Source organism: Sturnira hondurensis, unplaced genomic scaffold (genome assembly GCF_014824575.4).
Source record: "Sturnira hondurensis isolate 20B ecotype Veracruz unplaced genomic scaffold, ASM1482457v3 Scaffold0021143, whole genome shotgun sequence".
NCBI classification, from domain to species: domain Eukaryota; kingdom Metazoa; phylum Chordata; class Mammalia; order Chiroptera; family Phyllostomidae; genus Sturnira; species Sturnira hondurensis.
Genome location: NW_028093774.1, coordinates 31966565 through 31987128, shown reverse-complemented (window position 1 = coordinate 31987128; position 20564 = coordinate 31966565). Strand labels below are relative to the sequence as shown.

At 46.2% G+C, this 20564-nt stretch overlaps 1 protein-coding gene across 1 annotated transcript in view; it reads right to left on the bottom strand.

Annotated features, from left to right (window-relative positions):
* Nucleotides 1–20564, bottom strand: part of RTN1 (reticulon 1) — a 172350-nt gene that overhangs the window by 70301 nt on the left and 81485 nt on the right. Inside the window, exons 2-3 of the mRNA XM_037031492.1 lie at nucleotides 15905–16669; nucleotides 9650–10390 (exon numbers count right to left, since the gene is read on the bottom strand). Of these exons, the coding sequence (XP_036887387.1) occupies nucleotides 9650–10390; nucleotides 15905–16669 (1506 nt within the window). The remainder of the gene's footprint in view (nucleotides 1–9649; nucleotides 10391–15904; nucleotides 16670–20564) is intronic.

Below are 20564 nucleotides of genomic sequence, written 5' to 3'. Positions count from 1 at the left end.
AGCAGAAATGATGAGAAAAGCCAGTCTTCTGCTTTGCTTGGTTTCCTCTCCCATTTTAGATGCAGAATCAAACCTCCTAGAGATCTTACAAGGAAGTAAACAACAACGAGTTTGGAAGTAAGCAAATTAGTTTTGGAACACATACTCTGCTTTTGTAAGTGCTTTGTGTGTGAAAAAAAACCCCAAGCTTTCAGCTCAGCCAAGAGTTTTAAGAAAATGCAGTACTTGCCAGAAGGGACGAGTTAAGACAGACCGCTTAATTTACCAGAATACACAGCTTCGTATTGAATGACTTATTAATGGCAGTGAAAATTCTGCTCTTGTGTAGTATGATCAAGCTTGCTACTCCCCATTTGTGAATGAAAGTGTACGGTTCAACCCCACCCTCAGGCCTCCTCCCTCTCCTGTGAATTTCCCAGGCTGTGGACAGAGGCCATCTGGAGGACCTGCTAGACCCACCCAGGAGGTCCCAATTCCTGGGAACGTGAGAGGTTAGTTATCTGTGGTCTCACCGTGTTCTTCTGAGGTCTCTGTCCTGAGCTTCGTGAGGTGGGGAGATGGTAGGAATAGCCTCCAGAGTGAGGTTTTGAGACCGAGAGTAGGCTGGCTCTATCTCCCTTCCACTTCTCCCAGGAGGAGGTGGAAGTCCAGAGTTAACAGCATAAACTTCACTTTAACCCCACACACGGACCATGTGAACCAACACCTGAGCCCAAACAGAAACCCAACTCTCATGATTCTGACACAGGCTCTGGGAAAAGTTGGGGACTAGAGGAAAACCTGTCAAAGATGACTCTGAGGGCTTTGAGAGACCCGTCTCAAAAGAGTTCCTAGAATAATCATTCTCCAATTCTGATGGACTGAGGATTCCTTAGAAGCTACTTTGTGAAGCAGATTCTTGAGCCCCTCCCTAGGAGATCCTGGGGGGACCCTAGGAATCTGTATTTTAACCAGTGGTGTCTGATGTGAACAATCCACCAACCACACTCGGAGAAACACAGTCTAGAAAAACCAAACAGTTCCACCGAGCTCCAAATCCATTCTCATCACCGGTCCCCAATTTCTATAGGAAGACAGAAAAGTCACGGCAGAAGAGGAGCACCCTCCCAGGCCTCGCTCATTAAAGACCCAGAAGGACCATTACAGAGACTCTGACTGCAGGTAAAGACCACAGTCAATTGTACCGGTGAGCGGAAGTAACCGGACCTAGGAGTATGCTTGTTCCCATTCAGATCCTAACTTGAGTGTCTGCCTTTTCTGCCAATGACCTTTTCTCTGACTTTAACCTCTGCTCTCTGGCAGGCTACTGTCTTTCCTTTAGGCTACTGTCTTTTCCTTTAGTATAATTTCGATTCCTATTTGGGACTGTATTGTGGACTTTCTAAAGCTTTTGTGAGTTACTAGGCCTAGCCAAACTTGTATCTAACTCTATTCGAATAACCAACTCGCTTGTCCACAATCCCTGCCTACTTCACTACATGTCTTATTTAACCTTCCCCAGGACTACAGCTGACCCTTATTCCAGCTCCAGCCACAGGCATCTAAACACCTCTGTCACCTAAAACATGGATGACTATTACACCTCCAGATGTTTGGCCACAGAAATATGCTAGGTATAGAGACCAGACTGTGAGAGAAAATTCCAGGGCCATTATAACCAAGTGGATGGTTTTCCAATAGCACGTACAAAAAATGGGTTCAATGACTAATAAAACATCATTAAAGTTTGGGGTATTTTTTCCATTGTACATATTTTTGCATATATTTGTAACCATTATTGTGATGAAAACTGAAATGTAATTTGAGAGGTGCTGGGATAAAGTCACCCCACAACCGACACAATGCATGAGTAAGTCCTGCTGAGTCAACCTGCAAAGAGTTATCTCAAGTCCTTCCAGGCCTGTCCATCTCCATCACTGCAGCCCTCTCCCAGTCACTGCCATCTCATGCCTGCACTATGGCAACAGCTTCCTAGTGGATACTCCTGCTTCCGCGCTCACCCACCTCCAATCCTTTCTCCCAACAGCAGCCAATGGGACCTTTAGAAATGCAGAGCAGGTCATGTCGCTTCCTAGTTTAAAAATCTTTCAGTGGCTTCTTGCAATGTGTGAGATAAAGATCAAACTCTGCACCCTGGCCTGGGCATGAAAAGGCACTGCCAAACTTTCAACCCCATTTCTTGCCCCTCTTCCATGTGCCTATGACATTCTAGCTACACAGAACATTTCTGTCAGTTTCTAGAATGACCTGAGAAATTCTCCACCTCTGGACTCTGCATTTTCTGTTGCTCGGAACTTTTAAAAATCATCTCTTGCCATGGTTGACTCCTCAGTTTCCTCCTTCACTGCCCTTCTTAGCTAACCGTCACGCCCACCAGGTCCTCTTACCCGTCACTGTTTATTTTCTTTTTAGTTTAATCCCTCCCCCACCTATGATGCAAGCCCCATGAGGGGTGGCTATGTCTGCCTCGGTCACCCCTTATTTTGCTAGTGTCAGGCACACGGTATGCCACATCGGTTGACTCGAAGGATGGATGAACAAATGAATTGATATGGTCTTGCTTTGGTAGTGCTGGCCCACCAGTGGGTAAAACCCATGTCATTCTGTATTACAGGAGTGTTTCGTGGGTTTGCCAAGACAGAATCCAGAAGTTTAGAGACCATACTGTGAGTATCCTGTCTGGACTTCAGAGGAAAGTGAGGACAGTATTTAAGGGGGTGGAGAACCTCCTGGAGCCAGTCTTGGCTCTGAACAGTGTGTGAACTTTGTCTTCCAAGTCCCATGACTGCATGATAAGTGAGGATGATTTATCTCAGAGATAAGGGCCTGGATAGAAAATCGATATCACTATTGAAATAGGGTTATCAGTCCTTAGAAGCACCAAAATGTCTTCCATCTGTGAATTCTATCTCTACAGGCAAGTTCAAGGTTGACTTGAATCCATTTTAGGAGCTAATCTATGCCCCACTTTGTGCTCAAGCAAAATTTATTAGGAGGACAGGATGCACTGTGTCCCAAAGGATTTGCATCAAAATATCAGATGCAAATTACTGCATCTATTAAATATACAATAACCATTTTGGATGTACATACACACCCTGGAGGTGAGTACAAGAACATATGCCCCTAGAAATAATAAATGCTGGGGCCACCAAGATTTGAGAAGGTTGAAAAGAAAACCTCCCAGTGTCCTGAAGCCACCATTTTAAAAACATAGATCAATATGCAGTGTGGGAAAATGCTACTCTTGTGACTGCTTCAGAAGAAAAAACGACGTGAGCTGGCTACTGGTGGCCCCATTCCGGGATGCCTAGGCCACAAGAGTACCTCCTGCCACTGGGCAAAGTCTCACAAAAGCAGCTTAATTGCTTTGGAGAGTCTACAGTGGAAGGCTCACTGTCTCTACCTGAGCCTTTCTCACATGGCACACACCCTCACAGAAGCCAGACTTTGTCAGGCAGTCACTGGCCCATCTCACTGAAAGCTGGCACTGGGAGTGGGGGAGGAGGGGGGAGCAGCTGTAACAGAAGAGGCATAAGTCTCAGGCTGATTCTGAATCTGCACCGTGAAAAAAAACTTGCCAAGAATCTTTTCAGCCTGATTTATTAATTCAGTGTCACAGAAGCAAATAAATAGAGGACTGGAGTATCATGACGGTTTTAGAACTACAAGAAGAAACACAAATGGCGGTCACACTTACTCTGTTTTTCTCCCAGATATTTCAGGACAGAAGCAATGTCTGGCATAGCAATGAAAAGCAGTAACAAACATCATGAATGCTCGGTCGGAGAAGACCTCCATCTGGCAGCCTTCCTGCAAACCACTCCCCCAACGAGGAGATAAGCTTTTCCCCAGCCTGGGGGGCGGAGCCCTGCAGCCCAGGGTGCTGCGGCCGTGTCCTCAGAGGGGAGTGTCCTCAGAGGGGAGGGGCAGAGGCCAGTCCCAGGGCCCCCCCGGAAGGTGGAAAGGGCAGAGCGCCCCCTCAGTCTTTCTAGTGAAGAACTGCCATATGCTTAGGGCCGGCTCCCCGAGGCGTTTTGCTTCGTTTTTACTACAAGTCTGGGCCGTTTAGCTCATCTGCTTCTAACCGAAATTCTCTTCAGTGTGCTCATTAAAAGTGCGGGTTGACACCTGGGCCCATTCTAATTCTGTCATTTTGGGGACACGACTGGGCAGGAACACCCATTTCTAATCAGCACTCCTGGAGATTCTGAGGAACCTGGTCCCCAGGCCTCACTCTGAGGACCAGTGGCTTAAAACTAATTCCTCCAAATGGGGGCAATGGGGGCATTCTTGCGAGTCCAACAAAGAATTTTTACATTTTGTACCTTTATTTTAATAGTGATTTTTCAAATATTAAGAACATTCCAGATCACTCGGATGATAATTGTATAAGCAAACACTAAAGTGTGAGACTTCCCCTGAAGTGTTTATAATCGGGTTGTACTTTCCTCTTCGTCTCGGGCTGATGTGTTTTTCACTCAGATCCAGACCTGGTTTGAATGTTCACAGAAAAGCAAGGCCTGAATGGTATCTTTTCAGGTCAGGAAGGGAGGAGAACGGAAGGAAAGGAGAAGATTCTGACAAAGAACACCAGCACGCTGAATCTGAGGGATGAAGGCACTGGGAAAACGGGCTTGCAGCTCAGAAGAGAAGACCTCTCTGCACGGGCCATCTGGGAGGTGCGACGCCCACGACAGCGGCTGGAAACCTACGTGGTTGAGAGCAAGTAAATGAGGGACTGGAAGGGAGGAAGCAAGAGACTGGGAAAGAGGTGAGAGCGTAAGGAGAAAACCAGAAAAAAAGAAACCTCAGAGAGACAAGGCAGGAAAAAGTTCTGAGAAGAAGAGAACAATGTCCACACAAATGGGAACTGTGTCCGATTTTACTGTTAAGTGAAGTAATTACAGTCTATCAAGATGATATCACTTGGACAATAAAAAAATTACATACTCTCAAATATCCAAAAAAATATCTGCAAGGAACAACAACAACAAAAGTCTGGGGTTCTCTCTCAGGAGGAAGGTGCAGTAGGGGAACCTGAACTTTCTATTTTGCACCATTTGTATAGCTTAAATTTATTATTATGAATATATTACTTTCTCACTAGTGTTTTAAGAACTAACTGATCAACAGTATGGCATTAAATTATGAGCAACAACGAGAAAGATGAGTCTCAAAAGAGGCCATTTTGGGGACAAGGAGGCTGTCACGGTGACCGGCATGGGAACAGTGGCAGGTAGGAGTGTGAGAGCCGCTGCCAGAGTCTAAGACACAGCTCCTCGCTTTAACACGCACACGGAAACCGTCTGTGGATCTTGGTTAAAATCCAAGTTCTGACCCGTAGGTCTGAGTGGAGCCTGATTTCTAACTGGCTCCCACACGGCTGGTCCAAGCACCATACTTTCGAGGTGTAAGGTAGTCAGAATACAGGAAATGGAGGTGGGTGAGAAGAGACCACTATCTCCCCAAAAATATTCCCTAGAAGATGGACCCTGCCACATGGTCCAATAAAATGGAGTCCAATAGGCTTGGTAAAAACCACACAGCCATCCTGGTGGTAACACCTTGGATGTTAGTGTCTTGCTGAGAAATTTTTGCTGGCTTTTCACTCAGATGTTCCTAACAGCTAGGGCTAATCTTACAGCAATGAACACTCCTCTCTGCTGTCAGAGTCTGATGTTCGTATGTGTCACCTGGAAGGGTGGGGGAACAGAACTGCGGGGCAGCAGGGGCTGGAGGCGGCGCACAGAATCAGGAAACTGGAGTGTGATGGATTGCATTTTGTCTCCAGTACAACAGCAGCAGCAAAGCCTAACGCTCGTTGATGGCAGACGATATGATACCATCAGATACTTGCCAAGCCTTATTCTAAAGATTCTGGACCTTTTTAAACCTTAATCCAGCATCAGCAGCATGGCTCCCCAGCCATGGGAACAAGCGTGCTTGTGAACACCTGAACTTGAATGCATCTATCTATACTGCTAGCAGCTTCGCTGAACAAGAGCAGGAAACCACAGAAGCTAACTTGACCTCACTGCTGAAAGGAGTCCTGCTTGACATGAGCACAAAATTCTTCTGTCCGCTGCCAATGATTAAGAACCGCCTGGAGGGCGCTGGGCAGCACTCACCCTCTCACCAGCTGAGATGCAGGTGAGACCAGAAGGAATCTCAGAGCTCAAACAGTGAGCTGGCAGCACCGAGTCACCCGCCCAGGACCGCCAGTGCGTGGCGGCCCTGAACAGCCTTTTAGACTCTTCACAGGAAATGCACGGAGCAGTAAGTTTCAGTGGGAGACTGGACTTCAAAGGACACCTCAGTGCAGAAGGGAGCAGTGGCCATTCACCCTAGCATGCCCTAATCGTTTGAAAAGACTGCCACTGTGTCCTCTCTAACATCTAAACTTGGCAGCAGAGGGGTCAGGCCATATGGGGACCTGGCACAGGATAAGAATGACACCAGAAGTGGCCATAAGAGGAGCTCTGAAGCCTTACATTCCCCACTGAGGTTTTCCAGTGCCTTAGCTCTTCGTCGGGCATCTGGTCCGTCCATCAGCCCCAGCTGTCATACTTGTCTCTCAAATTTACTAGGAAGGGAAATGGGTCAGCACAATTCCATTTTCTCCTTTTAGCCTTCAGGTTTACTTACTTTTGAAGATAAGTATGTTTGAACAGCACTGCGCAGGTGGTGGCTATTTCAGGGACACTAGTTAGGGGTAAGGTGAAAACACATGCCCGTTACAGTACAGTGACATAAACTCAAGCTCGATTGCCTCGGGACAGCAGGGGACACAGCAGGCTGTTCTGCAAGGCTCCTTGGAGGCCGCAGGGTCCTTTCCCATCACAGAGCAGTGGCAAGAGAATCCAAATTAGTTTTTTAAAAATTATTGTATTTTTCAGGTACAACCATTATGGAAAACAGTATGGAATTTTCTCAGAAAACTAAAATTGGACTTGCCTTTTGACCCAGCAATTCCACTGCTGGGATTGTATCCTAAGAACCCTAAAACACCAATCCCAAAGAACCTATGCACCCCAATGTTCATAGCAGCACAATTTACAATAGCCAAGAGTTGGAAGCAACCTAGGTGCCCGTCAGTAAATGAATGGATCAAAAAACTATGGTACATATACACAATGGAATTTTATGCTGCAGAAAGAAAGAAGGAGCTCCTACCTTTTGCAACAACATGGATGGAACTGGAAAGCATTATGCTGAGTGAAATAAGCCAGGTGTTGAAGGACAAATACCATATGATCTCACCTCTAACAGGAAGCTAAACAACAAAGCAAACAAGCAAGCAAAATATAACCAAAGACACTGAAATGGAGAATAGGCTGGCAGTGACTGGAGGGGAGAGGGGAGGGAATTTCAGGGGAAATAAGGGAGGGATTTAGAGGAACCTATATAAAGGATACATGGACAACAACTGAGAAGGGTGGAAATGGGAGGGAGGGGGGAGGATGGGGGTGGGATGGGAAGGGAGTAATAGACAGAAAACTATACTTGAAAAATAATTAAATAAAAAAATTGAGAAGAGAAAAAAAAATTATTGTATTTTTTAATTTACTTTTTAATCCTCACCCAAGGACATTTTTTTTCATTGCTTTTTAGAGAGAAAGAGAGGAGGGGAGAGAGAGAAACACTGATTCGAGAGAGAAACATCGACTGGTTGCCTCCTGTGTGTACCTGGACTGGGGATCGAACCTGCAATCTAGGTATGTGTCCTGACCAGGAATCAAAGCCATAACCTTTCATTTAGGGGATGACTCTCCAACCACCTGAGCCACACAGGCCAGGGTCCAAATTGGTGTCAACAGCTACCTAACAAATACACACTCCCTGTGTTAAATGTGTCACCAAACATCCTCCTTATCCACACTAACTACACTTTAAACTCACAGGGAAGATATATTTGAGAAATCAGAAGTCAATCATGGGCCCCCACCCAATGCCATGTGACTAAGCCACCAGCAACCATGCAACACGGTGATTTTTCTTCATTTATTTTTTTAGAGAGAGAATGAGGGATGGAAAAGAGAAAAAGAGCGAAAGAGAGAGACATTGGTTGACCCTTACGTGTGCCCTGACCAGGAATGGAACCTAACACCTTGGCACATCAGGATGGTGCTCCAACCAGCTGACATGCCCAGCCAGGGCCTAGGCTGGTTGTTTTACTGCATTCCTCTGAGTTTGTTTTACTATATTTTTCCAGGTTTCCCTATCCCCGTGTGTTAATTTTTAAAAATGTAGAAGCTAGCTTCCAATCTCTAACAAGCAAGATTTTGTCCTCTATTTTTACACGAAGCCCTTTAATTGCTACTGACATCACTGAAGTTAGTGTACACACAGGAAGGAAGGTGCACCCTTGAAATCATTTATCCCCAAAAGGCAGAATACTTCTAAAGAAACAAAAAGCAGAGGAGATGCGTGGGAGGGGACCCTGAAAAAAGCTGCACTGTAGGGTTTGCTTTAAAGCTCCACCTGGGTGTTCTCCACTCAGGAGCTGGGGAGAGGTCCGCTCCTTCACTCCATGTACCCCATTCCCTAGACTGCCCGGGGCCTAATTTACTGCCCTGACTCTTGGATTGCTCTCCGGAATTCCATCACACAATCAGATGTTGTGGGTGATTTTGGAAGGAGAATGCCTTCCACATACAATGTCTGGAAGATAAAAGAATGACTTCCACTTTTCCTGCATTTGTAGACTTCCAGATTTCTCAGGGGAAAATATAATGGCCAAATTAAAATCATTCTAAGTTATGCCCTGGCTGGTGTAGCTCAGTGGATTGAGCATAGGCCTGCGAACCACACGATCTCAGTTCGATTCCCAGTCAAGGCACATGCCTGGGTTGCAGGCCAGTTCCCGGCAGGGGACTCAAGAGAGGCAACCATACATTGATCTCTCTCTCTCTCTCTCTTTCTCCTTCCCTTCCCCTCTAAGATAAATAAATAATAAAAATCTTTAAAAAAAATCATTCTAAGTTATAAGTGAGTGTTAAAAATTATTTAGTGACCTTAGGTCTTGCTTAGGGACAAGGGACACTCTGAATCCGACTTTGGTCTTCCCTGACTGCCTGGGACACAAAAGCATTGCCAAGGTCTGACTCCCTTGTTCTTCGAGTAAGAGAAAGAATGGTAGCAGGGACCCTCTGGCCCGTTTAAGAAAAGCTTGGCTGGCAAACTGGATGTGCTAATGGAAGGTTTCAGTCACTCCCCATTGTTTAGGGGATAGAAAACTGTATATGAACCTGGGATGGATGTATGCGTGTATATAGATATATACACACACCTATCGCTTCCCAAAGGGGGAAACTCAGCCCTGGAGTGAAAGGAAGCCCTGGAGTGAATGGAGCACACTGGCTCCATTCAGCAGAGTACGGAGGACTCTCATCACTGAGGATGTGTGGGTTCTGCCAGCCCAGCGCCACGCTGCTTGCTGCTCGGAGGGAGTGGTTCTGCCACTGACGTCTGAATTCTCTTCTCCTCCCCCCCTCCCCCCAGACTGGTTCTCTGCTCAACTGTTTGACCAACTAGGACATGACTACAGGGCTGAGCCCGAACCAACCCCGGGCCGAATACCCCTAAACACCCAGAGAGAGCACACTAAGCAGACAAGCTGCTTCAGTTATGAAAGTCGTCTCTTTACCTTTTTGCTTATTGAGAAACAGCAGAGGGGGCGCGATGTCAGGACCAGGGATCTTTGTGGCCATGGGACTTTCCTGGGAACTCGCTGCTTCTGCAGGTTTCTGTTGCACTGGGGACTCCTCCAGTTCTGGGTTTCTGTCTCCAGAGGGCAGCTCCTGGCCAGTTTTGGGGACAGCCAAGGGAAACTTAAGGAAGGGACCTGGCTCATCCAGGCCTCGGCGGCTGGGTGCATGCTCGCCAACCCGGGAACCCGGCTCCTCCCGGATGGCGTCCAGGGCACCTGGCTTCAGCCGAGGTGAGTCTTGCTCCCGCTTGGGGCTCTCCTCCGAGGCTGAGGATGCATCACATGACTCAATGATAAGCTCACTGTCCAGCTCAGCCTCACGCTCCTCCCTCAAGATGCTGTACTGGATAGAAGGTGAGGCCGGTGAAGGTGGTGGGCCGCCCACGTGGCCGAAGGTCACGTAGCCAGAGGTCAGTGCATCCTCTGCGGCCAGTGGGTCCTCAGACACCAGCTCTATTTCCGAGTCCCCCGACTCTGCACTGCTGGCCTCATGGTCCAGGGGGCTGGGGATGGTGGGCAGCCCAGACCTAGCCTTGGCCTCGGGCCTATGGGCCACCTGGCCTGCCGGCCGTGGGCTCTCAGCTGTTTCGTATGATAACCCCTTTGCTTCTTTAATGGCAGCGATCAGCTCGTCCTCCGAGATGCTGCTTTTCCCGTGAGATTCTGCAGCAGATGGTTCTGTCGTCCCACAAAGCGAAGGAGAGCGGGAGAGGCGCACACACATGGACAGACAGATGGACAGAGAGAGAAGAAATAAAACAAAGTTCCATTAGGAGAGATGTTTTCTCGTTGCTTGAGAAACACATATGATTAGCCCTAAAATAGTCTTGTTTCCAGGGCTAGGCTGGAAAGACAGGCCACCTCAACTAAAAGGCTAATTACTGTTATGGCCTAATTAATAAGCATTTTACATACCTATCTATCTTAATATAGCTCTTTAAAAAATGACCCAGCAATTTCTTAGAAACGGCAGCACCTCAGTTTTTTTGTTTCAACATGGCCCAGACCCTAGAAGTGATTGTTTTTAATTTCTAATGTATTCTCCTAGAGAAGTTTTCAAATGTCACAGATTTCATCAGATAATCTGGTGGATACAACTCTCTAAATTAGGCCCACCAATATCAACAAATCTGGAAATTATCCATTATTACTTGCCCATTGCTGTTCATGTTCCCTCCTTTAATACGACAAAGAAAGTTGATTTGTATCCCTGTGTACAATTTGATTTCTGAGCTTTACATTTCCCATTAGAAATGATCATTTTACTTGTTTTCAGCAGAAAATGTAACTAGGTGGAACCACGTGAAAGAGTCTTTGCCCGTTCCACCAGGCCGGCTGTGCAGACCGCCGCAGGGCACAGTCCCACCGGCCTCTAATGGGCAGCCCACCACTCCTCTTTGCCCTCTCTTCAACCCCTCTGGAGCAGAAGAAAACCTGGGAATCACCCCCGCCCCCTCTGTGAAAGCCTGCCTTCTGCCTGATGATCCCAAAACCTGACTGGCAACTTTGGGGATATTTCTGTCCCTTTGCAGAGCCCACCTGGGATCACCATGACAACAGCTTTCGGGAACTTGGTCTTCCCTTGCCATAAAGCAGGGCCTTACTTCAGAATAGCCCAGGTTGTGGTCTCTGGCCATTCTGTGAGCAAGAGCTGCTTGGGAACGATGGCTAAGGGGTAATGGATTTTTTTTGTGGGTGGGAGTAATGAAAGTACTCTAAAATTTGTTGTGGTGATAGATACACATATTCCATTAAAAGCCATTAAAATGGAAACAGACAAATTGTATGCTATGTGATTTATATCTCAATAAAGCTGCCTGACCTGTATTAGACTGTAGTATGAGGGAGAACTTTATTTATGTTAAACATCTGAGGTTTGGGGATTTAGCTGAATCTGAATGAATGTGCCTCTTCAATCTGGATTCTGTTCCACTTGCCTAAATTCACTGCTAACTCTCAGTTCACTTTGGGGTTCTGACCCATCAAGAGGATACTGTAATCATTGAGAGGAGGAGTTACAACAGCCCGATGAGTCTTTCTACCCATAAGGGTAGAAACAGAGGACAATTCAAGAGATACTGAAGGGAGAAAAACCACAGATTTAGGGTCTGGCTCATGTGGTGGGTGAGAAAAAACGGGGTGTTGGAGGTCACTCAGAAATGGTGAGTGACCTGGGTAAAATGAACAGAAATTCCATACCCAGAAACACGGATGTCAGAAAAGTGAGCTATATTGATGAGACAGGGGAAGAAATCCTTGTCTTGGATATCCTCCTCTCCTGCGGCTCACGTCCGTCTGAGTTTCCCACGTTGGAAGCTTCCGTCTGACCATCTAAACTGCCAGGACCAACCAAACACCTACTCTGTCAACATTCCTAGGCCTGTGCACTTGCTATCCTTCATACCCGGGCCCCTCTCTTTGAATTGTGAGGGTCCTTCTCCTCATTAAGATCTCAGATCACAGGTCACATCCTCAGAGAGGCCGTCCCTGATCCCCTCACACCCAACACTCTGTCGCTCTTCATAGCCCTCACGCTTTATAAAATGACACTATTTATTTACGTGTTTATTTTTAATTGTCTCCTCTCACTAGCAGGTAAACTCCATGAGGGCAGGGACTTCACAAATCTTGTACGGCGATGTCTCTGGTGCCCCACCGACGTCTGACATAGAGAAGTCACTCGATAAGTAGTTTTTAATAAAAGAATGAAATTTTGAAAACGAGTAGGAAAACCACAGACCTCACCAATGCAAGGAAATAGCAATAGTAGTTTTCAGAGAGTTAAGATTAAAATCGACTTACTTTTTATTGCTTTTTTCTTTTTAAGAAAGAAAAAAAGGGAAGCTGGGTGGCTTAATAATGATCACTCAATCATTGGCCATTCTGAGGCTAGCACCTGAAAGAACACCCGTGACTGCCCTGACACATTCTAGGTGGTGCGCTGGTGCCAGAAGCCACACTGTGCTGATGGGTCAGTGGTCTGGTGAAGCCACACGATGCTGATGGGTCAGTGGTCTGGTGCGTCCGGACAATGACCATTTCTCTAAAATGCTTCACCTGTTCTCTTGACTGATCTTTGCTGAGAAGATACTTTCAATACCTGATACGTAAGAATTTTTACCTCTGTACTTCATGGTATATTATTTAATGAGATAAAAATAGTTAAGTATGTTGCAGGAAGTTACAAAATGAAGTAATCTATTGGACTTGAAGAAAACAGACTGGACTCCTTGCTTAAGCTTCAGGGTCTGTGGCTAATACTGTTCTAAACTAGAATTTCTCCTGATTCATAATTCACATAATTAGAAGTGTTCCCCAGAACTGATGATTTCCTTATTTATCAAATGATGATAAACAGCATTCCTTTTGTTTAGAATGTTTTCCTTTCCCTCAGCTTGTATGTAGGTTTTATGTAATTCTTGGTGTTTGTCTTATCTGCTGGCACTGGAAATGGCAGAGCGACCCAAGACCCCAGAGAGGTAGTGAAGCCCAAACCGTCCGGTGTCTATGGGCAGAGGGTCATATGAAGCCAGGGTCACACATGCTGGGAAGGGGGTTAGGTTAAACTTTTGAAATAAAAAGAGTAAGGAGAAAGACCCCAGTGATTGGCTGATTCCTTCTGTCTCTTCTATTAATTTTATTCTCACTTGTTATTTTATGACTCAGGTATCATGATGTGGAGAATGGGTGGAGAGAGGAGCTGAGTAATGGGACAAGGGACTTACTCCTTTTTGAATAAACCTTGCTTAGAATGTTTATTTGGAGCAACTACCGAGAAATCCATTGCCCTAACTCCATGCCACGAAGCGGGCAACTCAAGATCATAAAACCCCAAGGTTATATGAGTCAGATCTGTCTTTGTTTTCTCTTGGAGTTGCTCCAGAACCCCAATGAGTCATGGCTATGTAAAAAATACCCTAATAATAATTAATGAACCCTATATCAAGTCTTTCTCATCAACTTTGTAAACTGCAATTTTTTACATGAGGCATGTGCCATGTAAGTGGGCTTCTATATGCTGGTTATTTCTCTCTCCCTAAAGACTGGCTGAAATTCTCTGGACTGACCACCAGGCAACCTTGGAGCTCTGTAGAGCACAGCTGATAATGTAGCGTACACCTTCACAGTGTCCGGAATAACAGAGGGGCTGTACAATGCACTGCCAGAAAGAGTGCAGGGAGGCCCTGAGACTCAGCTATGCCCCTACCTCATGCTGTAGATAGGGACAAGTCATAGCTAATTCACCTGAGGCCTCAGCTTCCTTATTTGTCACCACAATCAAATCTTGATTCACATTTTATGATAAGTTCACTGTACCCTCACACCTTCTGTCCTTGCACCTTCTCAGATTGGAAGGCCATCCCTCCCCTTTACCTGCGTTATTTCCTCCTGCTGCTTTAAGAGCCACTTCAGGTCTCTCAGTTCACCTGGGGAGCTGTTGGACCCTGATGCTCCTCTGCACTCTAGGCTTCCCTCGCTCAGAACACAGATCACACCAGAGTTTGACTCTTTTCCTGGTCAATTGCCCACTACAGGGTGGGGACTGATTTGTATTTGTTTTGTAAAAATCTGTTATCAGCAGTACTTCGTAGAGTGACCTACCAAAACAACGTGTGTAGAAAGTGTTTGTTGAGTAAGTGAATAAATTGGAAAATCAGAGACTTGGTGCAGTGCATCCTTGAGACTCTTGGAGCTTCATAGTTGAATGATTCTGAGACAAGGCTGGGGAAGGGGAGAAAGTGATGCTAACTCTTTAAAGAAACAGGGCAGGAGGTACTTCCATTAGGTCCACTCTGTTTTAACACTTGGCCTTACTATAGCATCAGGATTTAGAGCAATCACTCCTAATCCTGCAGTTTGGGATCTGTTTAAGAATTCAGCGGAAGCTCATTCACCTGAGGTACTGAAAATCACTTTCTATGAATCAAAAAGTTTTGTAGATTGCTTTTGGGTAGGGTCAGGATGTCGGTCACTAGAGGCAGGGGAAGATCTGAAGCCCTCAAACTGTCCTCTTCATCCTGATGCCTCATGGGCATTTGCACACAGGATGAAGATGCACATGGGATGGAGATACACACGAGATACAGATGCATGTGGGATGGAGATGTACATGGGGTGGAGATGCACACAGGATGGAAGATGCACACAGGATGGGAGGTGAACACTGCATGGAGGTGAACACGAGACGAGAGATGCACACCAGATGAGAGATGCATACCAGATGAGAGATGCACACAGGACAAAAACACACACAGGACAAAGGGGACGGGGCGCTCCTACTACCACTCTGGCCTTTCTCCAGGTAGAGGAGCTCCCTTCGCATGTAAGAGGAAGTACTGAGAGTGTGGTTTAACACCCTGCCTTGAGTCAGAGTAGCAGAACATTCAAGTTGAATAAAATCACAACTTAGTGAATTTTAGAATTTTAAAAATTCTATCCAAATAAATAATTTTGTTAAAAAAATAAAACTGTAGGATGGACTCACATGAACAAGTATAAAGGACACATGGACAACAACTAAGGGTGGGGGGCGGAAATGGGAGGGAGGCGGGGAGCATGGGGCGGGGGGCGGGCAGGGTTGGGAATATAAGACAGAAAGCTGTACTCGAACAAGAATTAAATAAAAAATTATTTAAAAAAATTAAACTGTAGGCAGATCTTCCAATATACTACAAGATAAAAATGGCAGTGCTGAGACTGAAGGCTGGGAGCAGAAGTCCTGTTAGGTTGCCTCTCACTGCCCATGACCTTCCAAGAGTCCCTGAGGCCCACCTCTCCCTTCCTTGTGCTGACCTGGATCTGAGGCCAGGGAGATAAAGGTCCTGACCAAGGTGACTCAGCTGGTCTCAGCAGAGCAGGCAACGTGCTTCCACGAGGCCTGGGAGGAAAGCCGCCCTAGAAGCAGGTGGTGCCCCCCATTCTGCTCTGAACAGCAGGCCCATGTGAGGGTTTTAGTGTTTCTAGTGTGTTGCTCCTTCCCCTCAGTGAAACAGAAAACTTTATACAAAGCAAATGTGGCAGGACTTCAAGGAATATCCCAAATCTCAAACTTTGTACAATGGGCACAAGACTAGAAAAGCTGTATGCTAATTAAATTAGTTAAGATGAAACGTGAAAGCAAATCCCGATTCCTTAGCATTCAGATTTCCATGTGCTGGCTTTTCCCAAGACAGGGAGGAGCAGTTTCCCTACCTGTTGCAGAAGATGGAGGAGTGATGGAGCCTGGGCTGTCATCTTCAGGCTCTGAGACAGTGACAGTGGGGACTGTGTCAGGACTCGGTTTCAGACAGATATCCTGCTTCTCCGGACTCTCCTCTTGGGTGGCAGTTTCAACAGGCGGCTCAATCTCAGTCAGCGTGATTTTGACGGGGGCAGTGACCAGGGAGGCCTTGTGATGCTCTTCAGAGAGGTCATCTATATAAGGAGCAAAGGTTGATTCTTCAAATAAATGGTCCTTGAGGATTTTCCCCTCCACAGGAGCTGGTTCATGGACCTTTTCAGATTTGGTTGAGATTTCAGTATCCATATTCTTAAAGTCCAAGTCTTTCTCTTCCAACTTGGGGTGAGGTTGCTCCCGAGAGTTCACCTCTCCTGGCCCGGTTATGTCCATGTATTTGTAAGCTTCTGCTTTCATCTGGTCCAGGGGGTCTGCTAAGATCTTGTTCACATCGGTGGGCTCTGCAGGAGTCATCTCTATTCCAGAATCAGAACTAAATAAGCCATGAGGCTCTGTCCCAGGCACATCTGCTAAAGAGGGTCCGGGGGTACTCAGCTCTTCGGGGCTCTCTGATGTGGTGACGTGGCCATTTTCCTTCTGAAGAATTCCAGTGAAATACGTAGAATCCTCCTGAGGTGGGTAACAGATGTTGGAAATCAGAGACGTGTAACATGCTCCTTCCCCATCTTCTGATGCCGTTGAAAAGGGATGATCCATGGCACGGGAGCCATCTGCCAGGCCTAGGAACCAAGATGGGCAGACCGTGAGTGGGTGCTGGGCTTCAGTCCCCTCTCCTGCCTACCCCACCACCCACTGCTGCCCTGTGAAGACAGCATCCTTTCTCCTCCAGACCACAGAGTTCCCTCTCAGCACTTGCACGTCGTTCCCCTTGTCTCCCCGATAGCCCACAGCCCTGGTGTGTCCCTGGCAGCAAACTGCAGGGGCTTACACAGCTGCCATGGCCAGAGAAGTTAGGGACAAATCCCAGAGGACCAGAAAGTTGATTTTCAACATCTACTACCTTAGTTCACAACGACTTGGTCTTACTTAACATTATTTAACAGAAGCCCTCTTTATTTTTTTTAAAGATTTTTATTTATTTATCATTAGAGAGGAAAGGAAGGAGAGGAGGAGAGAAACAGCAATGTATGGTTGCCTCTCGTGAGTCCCCTGCTGGGAACTGGCCCGCAACCCAGGCATGTGCCCTAACTGAGAATCGAACTGCGATCATGTGGTTCGAAGGCCTGCGATCATGTGGTTCGCAGTGCACCAATCCACTGAGCTACACCAGCCAGGGCAACGGCAGCCCTCTTTATACGTCAAAATCCTCATGACTATCTACGCAGAGGTGGAAATGTAGGCTAATTCAGGCCTGTAAGGGCAGCAATTAGAGAGTGGACTGGGGAGTGGGGCTCCTGTTAGAGCTTGAAGAGGCCTCGGGAGACCCTCTAGTCCAGCCCTTTCTCCAGGGAACGCCTGCTCTGCCTGGAGGGAAGCCATCCCTTCTCTTTCCAAGGGTCCTCAGAGAAAGGGACTCGGAGTTTCCCAGTGGACTCATCCCAAAGCGTTACCACTTTAATGGTGCTCTTCCCTATTTCTTTAGTTTCCTCCTCATTTTGTTTCACTCTCATTCATTCATCTACTGCCCATTCTTTGCCTTCCAGTGATATTCACCATGACCCACTGGGAATTTCTTAGTCCTATTGGTGATACCAAGGACAAAACAAGTTTCCAAGTTTGAATCTATGGGGCGTTTTCACCGGGTCTTCATTCCACTCACAGGCCAGCCAAACATCCATTAATAGGCAGAAGAGGAAAACCCTCCATTATTTTTCTTGGCTGTAAAGTGTGGTCAGAAAGAAAGCTAATGTTTGTTAGGGCATTGCTAAATGCTAAACAGTTGAATTTTACCTAATTCTTACAACTGTTTTATAAATTAAGCCCCACACTCTGAACATACAAACTCCTCTCACACATACACACAATTACACACACAGCCCTTAAGACATACCCAAAGAACATTCCAGACAGGGCACCAACTCATCAAAGTAACAGTTGCAGTAACACAATAGTAACAGCTAATATTTGGGTGCTTGCTGTGTGTCAGGCATAGTTCCAAACTTTGTAGTAATATTGATTCACTTAATCACCAAAGCAATCTTAGGAGATTGCTACTATTATTAGCTTGACTTTCCAGATGAGGAAACTGAGGAACAGAGGCTAAATAACTCATCCAGGAGTTCCCAGGCAGAGCCAGGATTCAAACCCCAGCAGTCTAGGTGTCGGGAACCTCCTCCCACGTCCTTTGTACCTTCTTTAAATCAGTTTGCAAAGTTCCTTTTTCTAAAAGCAATGTTGAATCCAGCATCATGACCAATAAACTTAACATTTGGATTTTCCTGGCTTTTTTCTGAGTTGCACAAGCCCCTGTTTGTCTAAGGGAAGTGAAAAAAGCACAAAGCCTCTTCTCCACTCTAGCACTTTCCCGCCTCAGCACCTTTTCCCTGGCTGTTCTCTTTCCTGGGACTCCTCTCCCCACAGATTCCTGTGCACCGACCCCCTCCCAGCCAGCTCCTGATGCAAAGCCCACTTTTGGAAGGAAGGCAATGGCCACTCCATCCAAAACTGCAACCTGCCCTGCCTCCCCACTCCCTGGCTACTCTGTTTCCCCCTAGCCTTCTCTACCTTTTCTCTTTTTCCGTATCATTTGTCTCCTCCTCATATACCAAATAATCAATCAATTAGTTGATGAATTAATTTCTTATGTGTTGACTGTCTTCCTTTGCTAAGCATGCTCCATGAACGTGAGAATCTTTGACTATTTTGTTCATTAATATAGTTCAACACCTAGAACAGGGCCTGGTACATAGTAGGCATTCAATAAATATTTGTGAAATTGAAAAGTATAAATTTTAGAATTAAGCACATGTAACAGGATTGTGTGAGAAGACAGGCTGGGAGATTCCCCTAAATTACTAACGATACTCCCGTCACTCAGCAAGTGGCCTATATTTGTAAGCAGTTCAAACCTGTACATTTCAGTAAAGCTTCTAATTGTACTTCCTTTGCCTGTGGCTGCCCCTTTTCAATTTAGACCCCCCCAAAAAAGCTCAACAGCCAAAGGAATAATATTAATGATGAGCCTTATTGCCTACCATATATAGACCACTAAAGAAAAAGCCAATGAACTTAAATCCATGTGTGCACACATACCTTTATCCTAAAGAATTTTAAAGCTTCTTTCATTATTTGGGCTCAGCCTACTTGCAGACTTCACTGGAGCAGGGAAATCGGTCTTGAGATACTTCATTACAGACATGTGCATGCTGGGATTCTCTACCACAATCACCTGGAACCACTACCAGTTGTTAATAAGTAATTGTTCACCGGGAAGTAAGGAGGGGTTTGCCCACAGATACAAATTGTCTGAAGGGGTGGGGGTGGGGAAGGGAATGCTCTCCTGGGAAACGCACAGCAGGCAGTGTCAGGGCTGTGACACAGTAATTATCATTCAGCTCTCACTCACTGCTTCTTCTACTACAGAGGCCACCACAGGGCTCCTGGCCCTTAGCACCTAGATCTGGCATGGTGCGTGGCCCTCCAGCCCACCGTCTCCAGATACCAGTTATCGCACTAACCACAACTCAGCAGCTGGGTTCCCCTGAGGGTTCTGCCCTGCTACTGGATAACCCTTAACCTCTGCAGCCTGGCATCTGAGACAACGTGAATGCCATCTGGCCTCACAACTTTGTCTCCACTGCTCTTCACCATCTCACTCGCACTCCACCAGCTTTTTGAGCCCCTTCACTCCCCAATTCCAACTCTGAGCTCCTCTGATGGGGAGTGATTCCACTCCCCATCACTTCTCCAACACTGTATCCTTCCAGTCTCCACCCCCAAACCTCTGACTTTCAACCGCAAGCCATTCAAGTTAAGCAGCTTTGAATGCCCCTCCTCCACAATGAGTTTGTTGACTGCACCTGTCAGGACTTGACCCCCCCTTCCTATTGTTCCCCCTCATCTTTCCTCCAGCACATAATTATACCGCTCATGTGGCATGTGTGACATACAACTTCTCTATGTTTGACCTGTCAGCTCCTGGAGTTTGATGCTCATGGCTTGCACACTGTATTGTACAGTAGGTACCCAACACAAAATGAATGAATGAATGAATGAATGAATGAACCAATGGATCAATCAGTGGACTTATCCTATGTAGCTACTGAGAACAAACTAGGACAAACTGATACAAGTTAGAAAGAGAATGTGTTCAGTCTATCAAGTGAAAGACCAGTCTAGAATTCAAGTTTTCCAACAAAGGGACAGAGCTGCATCTCAGGAATGAGAGTGCTCTGACCCCCGTGGGCAGTCAGGTAGAGATGGGCCCAGCGTCCGTCCAGGCAAAAACCAGCATTTGGTGAAAAGTCCCTCCCAACTTGCTGTGATTTTTGTACTGATTGGCTGCCACTGTAGTCAGACACAAAATCCTTTACTCCTTCCTTATTGTAAAACTGAATCAATATAATTTTCCCTAGGTAGTCCCACAGCATATAGGAGCTTCCCAGATGTACAGTAACTATTAAGGGAGTAGAATCTAGAGTACATCTACACTAAAAAGGAGACTATAAAACTGGA